The 14,852-nt window shown below is 44.0% G+C and overlaps 2 protein-coding genes across 3 annotated transcripts in view; one reads left to right on the top strand and one right to left on the bottom strand.

Moving 5' to 3' along the window:
• Positions 1 to 3,881, bottom strand: part of RUFY3 (RUN and FYVE domain containing 3) — an 80,067-nt gene extending 76,186 nt beyond the window's left edge. Inside the window, exon 1 of one of the 2 annotated variants that reach the window (XM_037529904.1) lies at positions 3,536 to 3,881. In XM_037529904.1, the coding sequence (XP_037385801.1) occupies positions 3,536 to 3,881 (346 nt within the window). The remainder of the gene's footprint in view (positions 1 to 3,535) is intronic. The other variant, XM_054688196.1, reaches the window with a different exon arrangement.
• JCHAIN (joining chain of multimeric IgA and IgM) overlaps positions 3,285 to 14,852 on the top strand; it is a 52,190-nt gene continuing 40,622 nt past the window's right edge. The window contains exon 1 of the mRNA XM_037529907.2: positions 3,285 to 3,389. The gene's annotated coding sequence lies outside the window, so the exon portion shown is untranslated. The remainder of the gene's footprint in view (positions 3,390 to 14,852) is intronic.

Below are 14,852 nucleotides of genomic sequence, written 5' to 3'. Positions count from 1 at the left end.
TGTATGAAAAGGATCTACCCGCACGTGATACTCTCATGGGCTGACTCCAGTTCTCTGGTAGTCACTAGTCTATGACACATACTGTCAGAAGATGCGACATTGCTGAGGGCTTTCCCCCTCTTTTTTAAGGGTGCTTAAACCTGCCATTTGACAGATTGACAAAACAGCATTTAAAATATCAGAAAATGGCAGTTGGCATTCTCAGTACAGTTGAAAAAGAGGAAAAGGCTAGATTTTTACATCACAGTACTGTGAATGTGAGCACTGCTCTATTTCCAAAACCTATCATCACAAAAACCAGAAATCACTCTATCATAAAAACTACTTGAATGAAGGGGAATGCTCAAAATTTCGGGTTTCTGATGGTTTAACCCTTCCCCTCTACCTCCCAGTTTGGGCAGATGTTTCTGTATTTATGAAACAGAACAAAGTACTTTGTGTCTTTTCAAAAATTAAAAAAGCATACAACAACTGAACTGACCAATGTGTCTCAACTCCAGGCCAGGTATAACACTTTTAAGAGTATTATTATATAATGAAAAAAGACATCAGACACGAACATGGACGATAAGCTAAACTCAACGAATACAGGCATGACTATAAATAATATATATTAATACTTAACTGTATATTGTGTGTCTACATATATTAAACTGTGAACATGAAGTTGATTTTTCCCCCTTGAAAACTCATTCCTGGTTATAGCATAAATGAGAAAGTTTCTTCCTGACATCATGTATTGTTAGAGTGCATCTGTGAGAGAAAGCCAAATTCTACTAGATGCCTCATTCCTTGCACTTTCCATGCACTCAACCAAATCACCCACTGTTAAGGATAGCAGACTTTGAAGTGGGTAGTCATAGTAACACCGCTAGTCCTTCCCAAGGCCTTTTTCTTCTTTCTCCTCCTCTTACAGCCTTCTCCATCTCAGAACAGCACAATTACAGAAAGAAAGCTGTTTCTTTTGAGTGGGACTGCTGTATTTGGAAAAGAAAAGGCAAGGGCAGAGACACATGCTATCTGTATGGCATTGCCTCGAACGTAAATGTTTGCTGTAGCTATGGGAGTTGAAAGATGGGAAGAATAACTATTAATAGGAACATATTCACTGGTAACTGCAAATGGCAAAGTGCATCCTTCCTTCCATTCTGTCCATCCACAAGATGACTGCTAAAGGAAGGCAATAAAAGACAGTACCAAAACATGCAAGTAGCTCCTGTCATATACCAAAAGGGGAAAAGTCCCATGAAATAATAAACCCATGTCTGTGAATGCATGCAAATGTTCTAGAGGAAAACTCAAGAAACTCAAAAGTGGTATCTCCCTATAAGGCATGGGGGGAGAGGGAGGAAAGGGGTGGCCCAAGAGAGGAAAGTTCACTTTGGACTCAATGTACTTTGTATTATAAAATATCAGCACAAGAAGAATAAATCCATGGTTACACGTAATTTAAAAAATCAACTGAAAAAAAGGTCATGGTAGAAAGTTTTGAAATCTTAACAACTTAGCAGATCATCAGCACTCAAAGACTCAGAAAGGATATAAACCAATAAGGCACACCAGAGACCTTCTCTCGTATTACATTTAAGCACAATAAATATTTCATGGACATTAAATCCTACAAGATTTTACACTGAAATAGTTCATATCACCAGCCCTGAAAAAATATCAGCTGTTTTCACATTTATCAGTGCCCTTACAACAAAGCTACAGCACTCAAATGTAAGGTTAACTGTTAAAATGTGAGTACAGTCAAGATTTCTAAAATGAAAAGACAATACTGTCTTAAAATACAGTCTCCAAAGTTACTACACATCAGACATTTTCGGCAAATACATTAGCAAGAGTTAAAACTTGAGTGTTCGGGAGGCAAATTCTCCTTGGGTGTTTACATAACAAATCACACCACACGTTTACTAATACTGCAAGACAGGTGAAAAGTCGCCAACTAACTTTGTACCAAAGCATTACAGAGTTATAAAGAATTGTCAGAGTACTGTCTTCAGTTTATACTGATACAGTTTATAAACAGATTACAGAGAAACAGAACATTTTAAGGAAGAAAAAAAGAGGCTGTGCTTAAAGAACACACTTGAAAGCATATTCGTTAGAAAATGAAGTGGTGTTGAGAACAGTTTTGTCTTTACCTCTTCTGCTTATACCCATTTCTGCCATAATTAGACATTTCCAATCTGGACAGTAGCACAGATCACTTCAACACACAAAAACTATGGTTTTACTAACTCTTAGTCAATGGTCAGAGCTCGCCTAAAGAACGGGTGACAACGGGCTTCGTCCAGCAGGATCAATGGTCCCTAACCTAGGAGGAACCACCCTGAACCCCTTTGGATGTCTCTTAAAGTACACAGGCTTGCTAGGCAAGGAATCTGGCTCAGCTTCATTCCTTTTCTTATGCTGTTCCTTTGAACAAATCACATCATCATCTGATTCTCAACCCTCATCTGAAAAGTGGCCTATTTGACTCACATCAGATTAACTGTAATAACCATAGCACATGCCCATAGGAAGTAGTTAACTAATGTGAATCTTTTCCTAGGGGATGGGTCCAGGGCAGAAACGGCAAAGCCAGGGTTTCTTGGCAAAGTGGAGCAGTTAAAAGGTTTTGTGTTGGGGCTAAACAAATTTCTGTAGCTCTCTCTCTCTGTTGGGGGAGGTGCGGGGAGGAGAGATTCCCTCATCACCTTAGGCAAGTTTCTCTTCTGTTTCTTAACTCAAACAGTACATTGTGCCTTGTATCCTCAGTCACATGTTAATACGGCAAGATACTGTCTTTCTTAGCCAAATTTAATTCTATTCCAAGAGTCTCCTTTGAATACAAATTGCCTACTCCAGGATGGCGCTCATTGCAAGTAGCAATAAACATGTGTTGACTAAAATAGCACAAAAAGGGGTGCGCTGCATTCAGAGGGTCCCCGTGATAGAGGCTTGAAAAGGAGGAGGCCTCTTCCTGCCAAACAGTGTAATCCTGGGAGGTGCCTTTCCAAAGCCACACACTCCCTTCTCGACCTCGCGCGCACGTTCCTGATCTCCCTTCCCTTTCCAGGGGGAGGATCTGTGATACACACGGGAGTAGAGTGAACGCTCATAAAAAAATTGAGCGATACTACTGAGGCCGCCCGGGAGGCGGCGGCGCAGCTGCCACACCTACTTGGCTGCAACGGAGCCGGGAGCCCTCGGGCTGGGCGGGCCCGCGGAGCCGTCGGGCCTCTGGGCACCGCCCCCTCCTCCATGCCTGGGGGCCGGCTCCGGGCCGGGACCCCGGGACCGGGTCCGGCGAGCACGTGGGGAGCTGGCGAGAGGATCGCCCGGCAGGAGCCGGGCGGGAAGACTGGGCCGGGCGGGAGCCCGCGGCCTGGGGAGACCAGGAGGTAAACAGGCCAGCGCCCAGGCCCCGGCCGCCCCCAGCGCCCCGGGACGGGCGCTGCCCGAGAGCCACCCCCAGAGCCCCCGCCTCGCCTCGCTGGGAACCCGGCCGGCCCCGGGCCACCGCGGCCCCCTCCCCGCCGCCACTCACGGTGCTTGCCGCCGCCGCCGCCCGGGTAACTCAGCAGCAGGAAGGGCAGAGGCGAGCCCGGCGACGGCGGGGTCCTCCAGGCGCGCTGCGGCTGCGGCGGCGGGCGCGCTGCGAAGCCGGCGCCTCCATCGCCCGGGTAGAGCAGGAAGAAGGGGGCGGCCACCGGCGAGTCCGGCTCCGACTGCCCGGCGGGGGAGGCCGGCGGCGGCCCCGCCTCGCGCTCTCGGTCCGCTCCCCGCGCCGGAGCGCCGGGCGACTCCTCCGGCCGCCGCTCCCCGCCCCGCGCCGGCTCCTCTTTGCAACTTTCCGCGCCCGCGGAGGGCGGCGGCGGCGAGGTCTCGGCCATGCTCGCTGCTTCCTCGGCGCCGCCTCCGACGCGCGCCGGCCCGGGCGGGGAAGCGAGGGTCACGGCGGGGAGCCGCCGCCCTGTCCCGTCCGCGCCGCCTTCCTCCTCGGCTGCGGGCCGGCGTCTGGGCCCCGCCGCTCGTCGACGGCCCGCCCCGCCGGCCCGAGCCAGGGGGAGGGACCGCCGCGCCCGACGGCGCGGGGAGCTACCGGCCGCGTCTCCCCGCCGCCCCTCCCGCCCCGGCCCCAGCCCCGGCCCCGGCCTGCGCGCCGCTGCCCTAGGGGCGACGTCCTCCTCCTCCCGCGCCCCCCCCCCCGCTGCTCTCCCGCCGCGCCGCTCGCCCTTTGACCCCGCAGGCGGCGGCGACCCACACCTGGGCCTGCCCCGCCCCCGGCGACCGGCCCCGGCGCTGGAAAAGCGGGGCGCCCCCCCCACGTCGCGCTTCTGTGTGGCCGCCTAAGTTCTTAGGTAGCGCCCGGGCGCAGAGATCTGGGCTGAGGAAAGGCGAAAGCTAATTTAAAAAAGGCCCCTCACTCCCCAGGGTATGGAACGGTCCCCTTGGTCTTTCACACGCCGGAACTTTAACCGTTGACTCACTGTTTGGATTTGTGAGTTTTTTTATGTGAAAAACCAGAGGTGCTGTCTTCCTGCCGCCACCTCTTTTGTTCCCCTTGTCATGTGCGCCGCGTAAAAATCTTGTGTTTGCTTTGACCTTAACTCCTCGGTTTTCTGGTGTCCCCGAATGCATTTTAAGCCAAACAGCTTAGAAATTATGACTAAGCGTCTATCGCAGGTCTGCAGTTTTCACTTTCGCGGTGCCTGTGCCTCGCTAGTCATTGATCAGTGTTGCATTATTTTGAATATTAGAATCGATGATTACTGACCCAGTACTTCCCATAAGTAAACATTTCTTTCTGTCATAAAGACAATTTCAGTTACTTATTCCCCCTCTCCCCGTCCCCTCCCTTAGCCTAGATTCCGTGAACGTGCCCTGGAATTTCCTGGCAGATTTATTTTGTGTTCGGGTTGCAAGCTGCTGGCATAGAATCCATGTTGACTCATAATTTGAAATCACTGTTGTGTAACATTTTGCCCACCTGCTTTTTTTCCCTCTTTGTCTGCTGGTTTTTTCCCGCTGTGAAGATAGTTAACACTTATCTGAAAGGAAAAATAAATCCTTTTATTGTTGTTATTCTCTGTAAATCACAAAATTGCCTCCTGGAATTACAAGAGACTTCTAATACTATTCTTCATTAAGTCTTTTAAACAAGAAGTATTTGAAATGGAGATGTTTACAGGAAGCTAACTTCAAGCAGCTAGACAATTTCATAGTAGTAGCTTTTCAGTTTCTGGTATTTCCCTGACCTGTTGATCCAGTGTTACTGCTTCCTTGATTAAGTAATTATTCTCTCTGAGCCTGGTTTCCTCTTCTGTAAAATGATTATATTACTTATTCATGGAGTTGCTATGAGGATTGAATAAGAAATATAAGGACAGTCTTTAGAACAGGTCTGACTTAGGGTAAAATATTAGCTATAGTTTACCATTTTTACAAGGCTGCATATAACTTGAAAGAATAAAAATAAACTCAATTGAGAAAAACGCTTTTTCATCATATGGTCAGCATTTTGGATGTTTGTTGGGCCTATCATTTTAGTCTTTTCATTTAGTCATTTACTGAGATTTAGTGTCTCGATAAAAAGCATATTTGCCTTGCAGACTGCAAAGACCTCAAAAAGAAAAACTAAAAAGATCCTGGATGTATTTTATTATATTATTTTAACACCTATCTTGAACGAGATCTTTCGCTTTGTTTTGCATGCAGAAATTTCTAGGATCATTACATTCTTGCTAGGTTCTTTCATGGAAATGTTTCACAGTGTTTCTGTAAAGAACTTGACAAGTGCAAATACTATTATCCCATTATAGGTAGAAGAAAAGTGAGCAGAGTCCTCATAAATCACTTTGAGAAAGGCCAATAATCAGCCAAGGAAGTCACCAAGTACAAAATGCTACCTAGTCTGAGTTGCCACCATTTTCAAGTCTAGTTTGCCACAATCCTTATAGGTATTAGAAAGATTGGTATGTTGTGGATTGCAGTGCATTGGGTTTTTGGTGTGCCTCTCTACTTTTTAAAAAACAGTTCTGGCACAGCAGACCTCTCCTGTCTTGCCTGCTGCTCCCCTTAGCAATGTATTTCAGAAAATCTGTCTGTTCTACTCCCTACTCTGTCTCTGGTGAATCCTCTCACCATAACCCCTCCTCATCTCTTGCCTATGCCCCAGTTCTAAGCCAAAAAAAAAAAAAAAATCACTGAAAAAATAAGTAAAATCAGTTCTGTCTATGCTTTGTTATTAATCGGCAGTGTAACAAATACAGAAAATTAGTTGTAATATGAATCCTTTAAATTTTGCAGACAAGGCTATTTATGAGTGTTTTCTTTAAAGGTGGATGGTACTCCAAGTCCCTAATTTCTTATGCTTTTAGCTTTTAGATCAATAATATAATCACAGCTCTGCATAAGCTTTAGTGACTTAAAGGGCTGATTCAGCTGGTACACACATTTAGGGGAGCCAAGATTATAAAAATAAGCCTAAATATGTTGCTCCTTCTTGCAAATGCATAGGGACCTTCCTATACCATTTTAAAGAGGTGCTTTTTAACTTTATCTGCATTTTTAGTTATGCATGTTTGGGTTTTTTTGGAGCCTTGATGATGTTAAGAATGGGGGCACTTTCTATTACAAAACTTTTTGAGCTCAATGACAGATGTACTATTAGTATAAGCTTCTTAGAGCTGTGATCAAAGATACCACTTGGGAAGAGCTGATATTCTTTTGCACTGTAGTATATAGGTTTATCATTATTTAAAAATGACTTTTTGAGCCTTTTGTTTTTCACTGTGTATTTGGAAAGTCTTGTTTGAAAAAAAAATTCATTTTAAGACTTGATGTGAAACTTCTATACTAAAAAAAAAGGTGAAATTTAAAATTGTAATAAATGTAGTAATGTATTTATATAAATTTAACAAAGTCTCAATGTGAATGATTTCTTAAGAGCATGTTCTTCTGAATTACTAGGTTCTGATCACTATTATTTATTTTATCATTTATTTATTTATGCACACAACAGCTGGGGTGTAGGCCAGAGGTGCAGGGGAGGTGAGAAGACACCAGAGACAGAGTGGAGAGCAGAACAGGCGGATCCACTGAAATACACTGCTGAGGGGAGCAGTGGGTGAAGACAAGAGAGGTCTGCCTTGCCATGTGGATTAGCTCCCTGGCTGGGGATCGAACTTGTGCTGCAGTGGCTGTGGATAGCTTTATAGTGCTGAGATTTAACCCATTGTGAAACCATGGAGACCCACTGTTATTGATTTATTAACTATTTTTCCAAAGCATTAATTACAAAAATCCATGTTTATTATATTTATAAAACTATAAGAAACTTTAAAAAGTACAACTCTTAGTGCAATACTCTTATTAAGAGTACAGTGCAGGGGCCTCCCTGGTGGCGCAAGGGGTTAAGTACAGCACTGTGAAGCTATTGGCAGCCTCTGCAGCACTAATCAATGCCTGACGCCAGAACCCTACAGTACACTCTTAAGAAATATACTTATCTAGGGGCCTCCCTGGTGGCTCAAGGGGTTAAGCCTCAGTATTGAGGCAATCCAGAGCAACTGCAGCACGAGTTAGATCCCCGGCCAGAGAGATGACCCACATGGCGAGGCAGACCTCTCCTATCTCGCCCACTGTTCCCCTCAGCAGTGTATTTTGGTCAATCTACCTGTTCTGCTCCCCACTCTCTCTGTGATTAAGCATCTCAGCCCCCTTCCCCCCACACCTCTGGCCTACACCCCAGCTATTGTATGCATTAAAAAAATAAATCTAAAAAAAAAATACATAAGCAATATTTTTTAGATTGAAAAATGCCATTTTGGGGTGGCATTTTCCATTTTCTACTTTTTTGGTTTTGCATACAAGAACTGGGGTACAGGTCAGAGGTGTGTGTGTGGGGGCAAAAGGATTCACCAGAGTAGGGAACAGAACAGGCAGACTGACTGAAATACACTGCTGAGGGGAGCAGTAGGCGAGTCAGAAGAGGTCTGCTAAGCCATGTGGGTAGCTCCCTGGCTGGGGATCAAACGTGCTGTAGTGGCTGCGGACAGCTTCATAGGTTGTGTCTTAACCCCTTGTGCCATCAGGGAGGCCCAAATACAGCAATTTCTTTGTTAAATATTTGCTATTAATTCACATCAGGCAAAGCCACTTCATATGTATAAAACAGGGTAGTACCATGTATGTCCTATTCCAGAATGAATTAATATTTATTCAAGCATTGTGACATCTCAAAGGAATTATGATTGTATATATATATATATAAGCCTGTTTATATATATTTTTCTACTTTCCTAAACAGAAATGTCTTTTTTTAAAAGACTTTTTCCCCATCAACACAGCTTTATACATATATAGCAGGAATTTGACATAGAATATCAAGTACTTTTCTTTTTTGTGTACTGTCCCAGATTCTCTATCGCTTCATGTGTTCACCAGTGCTTCACTCTTCTAAATTTGGAATTTTAATTTCTCAAGCTTTTTTACATGAGAGCACTTTGTTTTCCATATCCATGTTTATTTTCTGTTACCTCACAGCTCTTACCCATTGTCATAGCACCTCTACAAGGCAGCTATGACAGTATCATCAAGATAATGACTCAGAGATCGAACAACTAACTCAAACCCACCCTAGTAAGTTCATTCCAAAACCTGTACTTTTGGTGCTTTATCTTGAAATATAGGCTAGGGTTCTGAAGCCACAAAGTCTGGGCTGAAATCCTGTCTCTACTGCTTAATATCAATAGCTTTATGACCTTTAAGAAAGCTACTTATCTTTGTTAGTTTTCTCACCTTTAAAATACAGATAATAGTATTTACCATTTAAGAGTTCTGACAATAAGAAAGTTCCTCTCTGGTGGCACAGAGATTAAAGACAGTGCTATCAAGCTGTCACCAGCCACTGCAGCACAAGTTCAATCCCCAGCTGGTCAGGGAGCAGCCCACATGGCATAGCAGACCTCTCCTGTCTTACCTGCTGCTCCCCTCAGCAGTGTATTTCAGTCAGTCTGCCTGTTCTGCTCCCCACTCTCAGGTGAATCCTCTCACCCACCCACACCTATGGCTTATACTCCAGTTCTTGTATGCATAAACAAACCTTTGGAAAAAAATTTTTTAAACGTTCCAAAAATGTGTTTAGATGAGAACTTTAGCACTCAGTGTGAATTTTCAATCTAATCTCTTTCATTTATAAGATAAAATAATTTGGCGTGTGTGCTGCTTTGAAGAAGCAGATGCAAGCCAGAGATTAAGAAAATGACTGCTCAAGTTAAGCTGACTTGGGTCCAAACTTGAGGTACCCTTTAGAAAGTTAACCTGGAATTTCAACATCCTTACCTGTGACAGAACAGTACTTCACACATAGATTAAATCAGGTGATACACACCTGGTACATGGCAAGTGTACATAAACATAAATTATTGTTTATCTTGTCATATAATACATCTAATGAATAAACAGTGACAGTTAACACTTCTTTGGAGCTTTCCTTATCTAGTTCCCTCATTTTCTTCCCTGGAATCATCCTAAGTATTTTATTGTTCACCAATCTCAACATCTTTCCTCAAGACTTGAAGTTGCACTTACCTAATAGTCATATAAAACTTTCAACAGATGGAATGTACAAACATAAATAACTGAAGGGGAAATGGGGAAATGGAAGGGGAAATGGAATTTTTACCTTATTTACTATACTAAGGACCAGTAGAATATTAATAGTGATGTAACTGAAGTATCTCTTTGTTAACCAAAGTTGCTCTTCATTGTTCAACATCCTTAATTTAACATTAAACTCATTAAAGTATCCTGCGCAAGAATTATAATTAAATGAAATATCACAACTATTTTACAGGCTTTTTTACAAATAAGATTAACAAAGATGCAAACTGTCCTGTTTGATTTTTTCCTCCACAAATAGTTACGAAAATTTTCTATGCTATTACTTGACAGAAAAACGAACTTTATCAACACCACCTATCCCCAAGCACCTGCATATTCCTCCCACAGTTCTTAGGATGACCTTAAAAATAGAGGACAAGTTAATTGACCAATAACCCAAACAAATTCCCCTGTTGATAATAAGCGTTTAAGGTTAGGTATAATATACTAATACAACCATTAAATCAGTTAACAAAAATTTATTAATCTAAAATTGCCAAAAAAATTAAGGTAAGCAAAACTTTTATTTAAGTTTAATACTCTTTTTAACTCCTGCACGAATGCCAGATAGTTCGCCACTATAACGTTGCTCTTCTCTACGAACTTCACGAACTTGGCCTCTCCGGCGAATTTTCGCTTTTCTGAACTTCTCCCGATGTTTCACTCTGGGATTGCGATCAATCTTCTTTCTCCTAGGTGTAAGTCCTCTATTTTTAGCAATTTGATAGGTAATGGCTCTCTTTGCATTCTGATCTTCTAGAGCTTGTTCTTCGGTACTATTTTCTTTCTTTCTCTTCAGATTTTGCCTGTCCTCCATTTCTTTATAGAATTTCACTGCAGTTTCTTCATCAAAATTGGAATCATCAGAAAGATCATCAACAGTGGTAGCAGCAGTCGCTGAAACAGGTTTTGGCTTAGTCTTGGTGGATTTTACTTTTGGATTCAATTCTTTCTTTCCAGCCTCATCTTTAAGTGAGAGGAGATGACGAATCTCAGAGGACAGCTTCTCATCCACAACTGACAGCTTGTTGATCAAATTTCGGTAGGTAACAAGCCTTTCTATGACTGGATGTCCATGTGCAGGGGCTCTCCTAGCTTTCAAGATCAAATAAAAACTGATATTGGAGCAGTAGTTCAAATAGAGGTTGTACTTGGTCCTCAGGTATTCGCTTCCTTTGCCTGGTGGAATGATCCCTTGCTCGACCAGTTGTAGCAAGGGCTCCAGCTCATCCTTCACCTCTGTCAATTTAACTTTCAGGTCTTCTATCAGTTCTAAGAGTTCTGGTGATTCCTTTCGCAGCATCTTCAGTTTCTCTTTCACGGAAACTTTTGCCAAATCCTTCACGACCCGTGTCTCAGTCTCATTTACCTGAGACGGTGGTTTCGCAAAGGCCTCCACCCAGGTGACCCCAAAATCGTCCTCTTGCAGGGCTTGGGCTAGGCGTCGCTGAATAAGCTGTGCCTCCTCTTCTTCCTCTTTTTCCTCTTCGTCTACTTCTTGCTGACTCTGTCGACCTCGGGATTTGGAACCGTAGTCCGTATCATAGTAAAGTTTTTTCCTCTGACCCCACGACAAACTGGGATCCACAGAGTCCTCATCCTCGCTCTGCACGGAGCTCCCACCACCATCATCATCCTCATCCTCCGCACTTTCTCCATCTTCGTCATCCTCATCTGCAATATCTAGGGGTAGCACCTCCTCTTCCTCATCACCACCCTCTTCCTCATCCCCACTCTCTACTTCGCTCCAGCCCTTAGCCAGGACGGCCCGAGATCGGGCCTCGTGGAAATCATCTACCTTATCTTGGTAGTAGCTGGAATCTCCTGGCGAGGGTGGCATTTCTAAATCGTCATTTTCCTCCGCCGCGCCGCGTCCTGACTTAGCTCGCACAGCTGCCCATTGGGCCGCTCCGCGCCGCCGGGATCTCCCCACCATGGTACGCAGTCAGGTTGTGCACAGACGTCGGTCGAATTTTGCCCACCTCTGACCTCGGGTTCCGAGCAACGCGACTCCGTAAGCTGCCACGCGCTCTCTGACCACGCGAGTTTGCCGGTGCGCCGGTCGGCTGCAGGAGTTTCCACTTCCTTCCGGGCCCCCAGGATGCTCTGCTCTCCGTGTGGTGGCGTGTGAACCAGGACTTCCGCTCTGTGCCTCAGGCCTATGACACGTTAAGAACTCCCTTTAGTTCGGTCCTTTAACGCCAATCAATTCCGGTGCAATAACACTGTCCGTGTAGGAACAAAAAAGGTAGGAAGTTCCGTTCCGCAGAGTCTTTCAGGGGGACGTCCGATCTTACTCTCGCGATGCTGGGTGTGGCTGGGAGCGAGACCGTGACGGAACCGCGCAGCTAGGTCCGCGTGGCCAGTAGGGGGTGATCTGCTGCTACGCTTAGTCGGGGCCGCTAGTCCAGTGAGTTGTACTGCGCATGTGCCGGGCACTTAGCGCCGGCTGCCGGGTGCCGGTGGGTGGGGTTTCAGGTTACTGGGCTTGTTCTGTATTCTCCGCTCATCAGTCTAGCAGTTGAGCAGGTTCTTTGTCTCTTCCACATCCAAATACTGCCTTTCTGGGCACCATAGTGTGAAACCGCGGCGTGGGGCGGGAGCCGGGGAAGGCTCCGGTGCCGGGGCTCGTCTATTCCGACCAGCTTCCTGCCAGGGCTTGGTGGTTCCGCGGGGACGGGTGTCCTTTGAGGGTGTCCTCCTGTCAGCCCCAGGTATCCCTGAGGGGTGCGGGTGGGAAGGCAGAGCCCCGCTCTGGGGGTTGATCCTTTTCAGGGTACCCGGGTTCAAGTGCTCAGTCGGCACTGCGATTTCTCTTTTTAGAGAAATCTAAACCTAATCTTCAACGATTTGCACGACTCACCTTAACGCACACGGGTGGACCCTTTAACATTTACTGAACCTTTAACAAGGAATTATAGTGTCTATTTTGTTTCTATAGTCATCACAGATCCAAAATTAATATTTAAAATATTTAATATATGGCTGGTGGGAACTTAAGCTAATAGTTAAATGCATATTTACTTTTCTTCCTCGCATCACAGACTAGGTTGTGATGACTGAAATTGTAAAAATAAGGATTTTTTTTTAAATGCTTACAGAAGTAGTAATAGTAAAATAATTTATTATGAGAGTGATAATGTGTATATTTTATTTTATTATATTTTTAAAATTTTTTTACATCATTGTTCATTTTTAAACAATGTTTGCTTCCCCCCACCCCCTCAGGTGTAGTCCCCATAGAGTTTCCTTCACCAAGGCACCCATGCACCATCACCTCAGTCCCCTGTGCTCCTGCCTCCCTCCCTCTGATCCCTCTCCCTCCTCCTCCCCTGCAACATGTCTCTGATTTATAATTGGGTAATGTGTATATTTAAAAAAAATTCTCCGCTCAGGTGTCATTCCTATTCTCCCACCATAGATGTATTCTTGGTGTTAACTATCAGTTTATTCAGATGACTTAATCATAGAAACTCCTTGAACTATTTTTGAGTGCAGAAATGAAAAAATGATATTTTTTTGGAAAGAGGTGTATTTACCATCTGCTTTCGTTTCTATGAGAAACCACTTACTTTGAAACCAGTAGGTAATAGATTCTTTTTATAGCTAAGGTTTGTATCTATTTAAAGACACAAAAATCCTAAAAGTGATATGGAAATAAAATATAGAACTTCTACTGAAATACGGAATAAACATAGGACCCTTATAAGCTTTTAGTTAAAAATGAGTTGGTTTGGTAGTCTTCATTACAAAATACAGATTTAAGTGACAGTGACATTGCCCTCTCTTAAACTTTAATCCAACTAAATACTATGAAATTATTTTCAAACATTACTTAAACCCCTTCTTATTTTTTCTCATGGAGAACCGTGTAGCTGCATTTGTTTATATATTAACTGTTCAATGGTAATGATAGCTTTGATGAGGGTAGAGCTTCTGAAAGATGGTTCATATAAAAGTTTTATCTTTAGTTATCCTTTACTTTTTATAGAACCTTAGCTCTTAGCCTACTATCCAGGCTCCTTTTTTATCTGCCCCCAACTTAACTTCTCCAGCTACTGTCCCAGTACTTTACTTGATGAAGTCTATATTGAAGGGAAACTAAAACACTCGTTCTTTCTCGTATTTTGAGAATTATTTCTCAGCTTAGGCTGCCCAGATCAGTTCTTAGATCACTTTCTTATATATAAATATTTTATTTTTTACATTTTTTTAGCTTTATTTATTTATGCATACAAACACTGGGGTACAGGCTAGAGGTGTGGGAGGTGAGAGGATTCACCAGAGACAGCGGGGAACAGAACAGGCAGACTGACTGAAATACACTGCTGAGGGGAGCAGCGGTTGAGTCAGGAGAGGTCTGCTGCACCATATGGGTCTCCTCCCTCGCTAGGGATCAAACTCTTGCTGCAGTGGCTATGGATAGCTTCATAGGTTGTGTCTTAACCCCTTGCACAAACAATGTTTTTAAACAATATTTGCTTCCCCCATACCCCCTCAGGTGTAGTCCCCATAGAATTTCCCTCAACAAGGCACCCGTGCAGCATCACCTCAGTCCCCTGTGCTTCTCCCTCCCATCCTCTGATCGCTCTCCCTCCTCCTCCCCTGCAGTATGTCTCTCATTTATAATTGTCTGTTGTTGCTTTGTTGTGTTTTGTACTGTTATTATATTTTTTCACACTGATGTCTTATTTGGTTCCCCTATATTCCTTCTATAAGTGAAACCATCCAATATTTTTCTTTTTCCTTCTGGCTTACTTCACTGAGCATAATTCCTTCTAACTCCATCCACATTGCTGCGAATGGCATGAGTTTATCTTTTTTGATTGCTGAATAATACTGCATTGTGATATATACCCCATCTTCCTGATCCAGTCATCTTAGATGACTTTCAAGACCAACTAAAGTCATAACTTCTTTAGGCTGTATATTCTGATATTTCCTTCCAGTAACATCTAATAGTTCTTTAACCTTTCCTTGCTGCTGGGGCCTTGCTGCCCCAGCCAGATAAGACACTGGCAAGCAGTTAAGAAAAAGGACTTCACACTGTGGAGCCGAAGCTCAAAGAGCCTCACACCGTAGGGCTGAAGAAAAAGGGCCTCACACCGTGGGGCTGAAGATTAAACATCCCTTTGTTTTTTGTTCTTTGTCATAATAGAAAAAGCTTCTCGGAATATACATTGGGCAATCAATTATAC

The sequence above is a fragment of the Talpa occidentalis genome, unplaced genomic scaffold (assembly GCF_014898055.3).
Source record: "Talpa occidentalis isolate TD23 unplaced genomic scaffold, MPIMG_talOcc4v2.1 talOcc4.6, whole genome shotgun sequence".
Taxonomy (NCBI): domain Eukaryota; kingdom Metazoa; phylum Chordata; class Mammalia; order Eulipotyphla; family Talpidae; genus Talpa; species Talpa occidentalis.
This window is presented reverse-complemented; position numbering and strand designations above follow the sequence as displayed.